Source organism: Dendroctonus ponderosae, unplaced genomic scaffold, assembly GCF_020466585.1.
Source record: "Dendroctonus ponderosae isolate FM_Combo_2020 unplaced genomic scaffold, Dpon_F_20191213v2 Dpon_F_20191213_6, whole genome shotgun sequence".
Classification (NCBI taxonomy): Eukaryota; Metazoa; Arthropoda; class Insecta; order Coleoptera; family Curculionidae; genus Dendroctonus; species Dendroctonus ponderosae.
In genome coordinates this window covers 1985240-1990612 of record NW_026018814.1, presented here as the reverse complement: position 1 = coordinate 1990612, position 5373 = coordinate 1985240, and the positions used below count along the sequence as shown (strand labels likewise).

General features: G+C 38.0%; 2 protein-coding genes across 4 annotated transcripts in view; both read right to left on the bottom strand.

Moving 5' to 3' along the window:
• Positions 1-5373, bottom strand: part of LOC109536321 (calbindin-32) — a 35288-nt gene that overhangs the window by 4586 nt on the left and 25329 nt on the right. For all 3 annotated transcript variants that reach the window (XM_048667313.1, XM_048667314.1, XM_048667315.1), the window contains 4 exons: positions 3189-3340; positions 1943-2028; positions 1794-1883; positions 1253-1339 (listed from right to left, as the gene is read on the bottom strand). In XM_048667313.1, coding sequence (XP_048523270.1) covers positions 1253-1339; positions 1794-1883; positions 1943-2028; positions 3189-3336 — 411 coding nt within the window. In that variant the 5' untranslated portion in view covers positions 3337-3340. The remainder of the gene's footprint in view (positions 1-1252; positions 1340-1793; positions 1884-1942; positions 2029-3188; positions 3341-5373) is intronic.
• On the bottom strand, positions 3710-4473 carry LOC109536322 (general odorant-binding protein 56d). The gene is made up of 2 exons (XM_019902491.2): positions 4346-4473; positions 3710-4220 (listed from the first exon to the last, which is right to left on the bottom strand). Exons 1-2 carry the CDS (start codon positions 4403-4405, stop codon positions 3834-3836), a joined length of 447 nt encoding a protein of 148 aa, XP_019758050.1. The 5' UTR covers positions 4406-4473; the 3' UTR covers positions 3710-3833.

The following is a 5373-nucleotide window of genomic DNA, read 5'->3' as shown; positions in this document are numbered from 1 at the left end:
TTTTGGAAAAATCGACCTCTTATTCCCCCTTATGAAATTTTCGACCAAAAATCAAAATTTCGCAATCGTGTTTTTTGCCCTTATTGGATTGTTTCCGACCTAAGAAGCTGCCCAATGGGGAATATGAAAGCTGTGGGTCGAAAATAAGGAAGATATCGTCCGTTGAAGATTGCGACCGCTCAAAAACTGGTCAAAATAGACAGAAAATGCTGGTTATTTGGAAACTGGAAAGGCCCCGGTGTCTTTTAATTAGCTGGTTGCATTCCCTGTCTCTTTCCGATGAAAATGATGTAGCAGTCGAGGTATTTTGAAAAACTTGATTTTCTTGGAAAAATCGACCTCTTACTCGCCCCTTATGAAATTTTTGACCAAAAATCAAAATTTTGCAATCGTGTTTTATTGGAGGAATTCAGAAACAGCCAGTTATTTTTCTGCTAAAGTGAGGACTTGGGATTTAAGGGTGCTGGAATTGAACAAAATCAACAGCTGTGTATTACTGCGGATTACAATTTAAAATTATAGTATTTTGCTGCAGCAAAACCGACTGTATGGCAATTTCAGAATCCTTTCAATGATTTTTTTCCGCGTCTTGTTTAATTCTTGTGGACATTCAGAAGCAACTAGTGACCATACAGAAAGGAAAACATTCCATCACAAAACCCCAACTTGGATTTATGGCCTCATTTTGTGTGCCCTGTGGGCCATTTGATGAGTTCCTGTTCCGTAATAAGATTAGATCGTCTCGAAATAGGAGGCCAAACGTGGAAAAGAAAATAATTCCGATCCGAGTCCGAGCGGAGTTACGTGTTTGGGCTGACAGCCTATTATTTCCGTGTTTTACGAGATGAACTAGACGTACTGGGAAAGCGTGGGGAAATAGAATGGAAGTTAATAAACGTGTCGAATGGATGCCATAAGTTGATTATTTGCCGACATTTTTTCATCTGAAGTAAATAAAATGATAAACAAACCGAAAATATAGCCGTCGATTTGACCGTTTAGAACCGTTGATTTTCTGCTAAATTCTGTTTTACCTGCTGGATAAATTCACCGTCCAACACCATCCCAATTAGTTATGTTGTCAAAGGCAACATGTACAAACGTGTAGCGATTTAACCGCCCTTACCAACCTAATTTCGAGTGAACCCCAGCCAAAGTCCCTTCATAATGTAGCATCGGCATCAAACAGACGCAATTTGGGCCGTTAATTAAATGCCGTAGCTCTGGATTAGAAGTCAGTTTCCGTACGTACCTTCATGAATTCGACGCTGGACTCTAGCGGATTGTCGAAGCGGAATAGTAGCAAAAAGTTCTCCTCCATCGGCAACAATTGAGCCAGCTGAAACGTGAGGAAATCGGCAAAATCAGGTGCCATGTGCAACCAAAGTGAAATGGAAAATTTGTCCAGAGTTATTGATTTTGTCTGCTGCAATCGTCTAGCAGGTAAAGAGGAGGAGAGTTTCTTGATAAAAGAATCCTATCGGTTGTTGCTTCATTAGTTTTGTTAGATAGTTTAGCTTTTCAACTGAGTTTTACGAGTGAAAAGGGAAAGATTGGACGCAGCTAAAGCAATTGTACCCTTTTGCCAGCTTTAGTGCATGGACTGGCTTCGGATGTGTGAAAAGCTTTCAGAATTAATGATTCATCCGGCTCGAAGGACCAATCCATTTGCATGTTTTACCATACACGATTTAGGTGTGAACTGCAATCACACTTTAAAACCTTTCAATACATGTATTTTCCCAGTTCTTTTTGCCAATTGAAAATTGTATACGTTTTGTAAAAATTCCTACCTCGCGAATATCAATTTTCCCATCCTGATTGTCATCGTAGGCCTCCATGAAGCAGGCCTTCAGCTCAATCAGCATATCGTCCGATACAGCCTAAGTGGGGAAAATGGTGTTTCATAAATATTTGCAAAATATGAGGAACTATTCCCTACCTCTGGGCCAATGTCGGTTGCATTGGCGCTGGAAACAAACTCCCTCAAAAACCCATCCAGTTCGGTTCCTTCGATGTATCCATTTCCTGAAAAAATGCGACTTGATCACAAACGGCTTCAGTTTCCTCGTTAGTTTTTAGGGGCTTCTGAGCTAAAAATCTCATTTGTCGAGCAATTTTTCGATTGCAGTTGCTTTGCGATGCTCCAATAAGCAAGTAATTTAACACGAACAAAAGCAGGCTTCAGTCAACGTTAAGTAAATGGGCCCAAGAAGCGAAGCGACTTCAGCAAGAGTGTCTTTCTCTCCAAGACTTAAATTAGTTAGCGGAAAATAACAATATTTGAATGATTTTTTGCCCCATAACTACTCTGTCAAATGCCCATCGCAATCATAGAAGCTGCTAGAGTTCCATTGAACTTTCAGGCTTCTTCAAGGAAACTTTGTCAAATATTGATTTTCTATAACTCCGCTGAAACTAAATCCGTTGGATTCTAACTCCACTTGAGTTAGTTGGGCTTAATGATGTTAATCCAACGCGGAACACCTCTCTTTATCAAAGTGATTTTCTCTCTAATCGAACTGTTTAATTTCACCCGTTAGGCGAACGTCAGTGATGTTCGTGGCAAATTAGTTGCCCTGCAGGCTCTGTTTTAATTAAATTGGTTAGCTTAGGTACATAGCATATTAAGATTTACTCATTTGAGAAGCTTAGATTTAGTAATTACGAAACTTTGGAAATATTTGCTGGTTTTTTCGCATTTTTCTTCGATGTGGTTTGCGCGAGAACTTTCTTTCAGCATTCACAATGAGYGCCAGAAGAATGGAACTTTCCCTGAAAACTTCATAAGGAATGGATTTTTTCAAAACATCCAAAARCTCTCAAAATGCTTGAAACTGTGCAGCATTTTTTTCAAGAACCCAAACACTTYAKATATGCACATTAAGCAGTTTCTTAGGTCGGAAAAAATCCATTCGGCTCAAAAAACACGCAAGAAAATTTTTGATTTTTGATTTTCAGGATTTTTCAAAAAATATCAACACTCTCAAAACGCCTTAAATTTGACATAATTTTCTTATTAAAGAAGCGAGCAATTCAGAGCAACTCATTAAAAAACACGTTTCATGTTTTGCGCAAACCACGTATGAAAACTTTTGCTTTTATAATGCCAATAGATCAGCATCGATGGAGTTTTACCATATTAAACGAGAAAAGCAAAATAACTTTTGGTATTGAGAAAAACTCACCGTCTTTGTCGTAATGGCTCCAAACCTCCATAAATTGGTTCGCAGAGAGTTTCTTCAATTCCCGTGAATTGGGATCTCGATATTGTCTCATGAAGTTCGTGGCCCTTTCGAGATTCAATCTCTTCTGATGGTCGGCTTGGCTCGTCATTTTTCTGCAAAAGCATTTTTTTGAGATTTTTTGATTCAAGACCACTGAAAACATGTAGTTTCTAGACAATAAAGCACGTTTATTTCTAATTTGCTATAAGACTTTGCAATAGAAACTGGTGTTTTTAGGCCGTTTTGCAAAATCCTTTCGGAACAATTAGTAAAAGGCTATAAAATATTCAAATAGTTTGGCTTTCTCGGCCATCGCGGTGCTGAGTTTTTCGGGATTTGCCTTTCGATGACATAAAATCCCGAAAAACTCAAGCGATTCATATTTTTATTTATTAGAATTCTTCTTCATCTAATCCTCTGAGTCAGAAAATGCTCAAGATGAGTCACTCGGGGGGTTTTTAGCAACAGGAAAACTCACACAATAATACTGAATAACTTTAATATATTTTCACCAAAAATATGCATAAACTTTCGTACGTTACTAACTCAGTAGTGTATAAGCTAAAAATCACAATAAATTAATTGACTAGCACATGCTGAAGAAAATCAAGCCTTTTTCTCTTCGCTCTTGCCATCCTTAGCAGTTTTCTCGTCGGCCTCCGGATGGGTGTGCTCAAAGTAACATTTGTGGATCAAATACACGGTTTCGCAAGCGTCCTTTCCTTTTAAAGCGCATTTATCGACGATTTCTAATGCTCTTTTCTTGTCGGCTTGAGGTGGCAACTTGGCCTCAACTACGTCCTTCTGAACTTCGCCCTTGTCGTTCACGAAACCGGCCTTTTGGTAGAAGCATTTGGTGAAGCATTTTAATGCCTGGTCTTCGGCAAAGTCGCCCAGATCGGCTTTTTCGATCAAGTCCGGATTCACTTTGGTTTCTTCAATGCATTGCTGACGGTTTTCGATGATTTTTTTACGTTGCTCTTCAGTAAAGTCCTGCAATAAACTTACATTTTAGTCAAAATAGCAAATTATTCGTTTCACTTTGATTCCACTTTTCAAACAGCACAATTTTAACAATCAAACACCACTAATGGGACGGTTTTCACTTGTCCAATTACCTGGCATGAAATAACGGAAACGACAGCAAAAGCGATCGAAAGCTTCAACAGGTTGCTCATTTTTGCACTGTTTTGTTGTTTGTATGATTGAACTCAGGCTGTAATTAAATCCTTTCGTTTAACACCATTGTTTATATATGGTTACGGTGGTCGGTGTGGAGGTCGGAAATTTTCCCGTATCTCCGCGATCCGAACCAGTTTATCTATTATGTTTTACATACAAAGGAACCATTTTGATACACCTTTTATCGCGAATAATGGTCTCTTTCCGGTTCTGTAACATTTATCCCAAATAAAGCGAAGATAATTGGCAAGGTTTGTCTTGGCAGCAATTGGTGACCTGAAACATGGTAAAAGTGAAATAGCAGTCAACGGTAAGGAAAGCACTTTTTCACGAAGAGAAATTTACTAATAAAGATTTTATCTGCACGAACAGCAAACACGGAAAAAGTGCAATAAAATCAGTTCTCTAATCCGATTCTCTTTCAATGATTCAATGGAAATCTATCATTCAGTTATTTGCATCGATTGATTTTGAGTTGAACGTTGCCATTGTAATTTTTATAAAATATAGCTCGAACTTTTGACTAATTAATTTAAAACTGGTGGTTTTAAATCAGAATATTTTATAACCACTGCATGCATTATTTGCAGTCAAAACGTGAAGAGTTATTCAAATGTAATCTGCTTATTTTGCGCCAAATGCCCCAAATATGTCAAGTCAGAAGGATGCGTAATTTTCCCAGCTGATGTATAAGCAGGAATTACTTGTGGTTTACCATCTCAATCATTTTATTTTCCCTCAGACTTTTCCATACATCTTCTCGACTGAACGCGCTGAAGACATAAAATCATCTTAAGCTCAAACGTGGCTCATTCTTTACACGGCATTTATTTCAAATTCCCATTAACTGGTTTTATGGACTTGACTTCTTTAAATTTATGTAACTGGGTTACTACTTATAATGGCGGTCATTGTTAAGGTTTCGCATAATAGATTAAATTCGCTTAAATTAGTTGTAAATAAT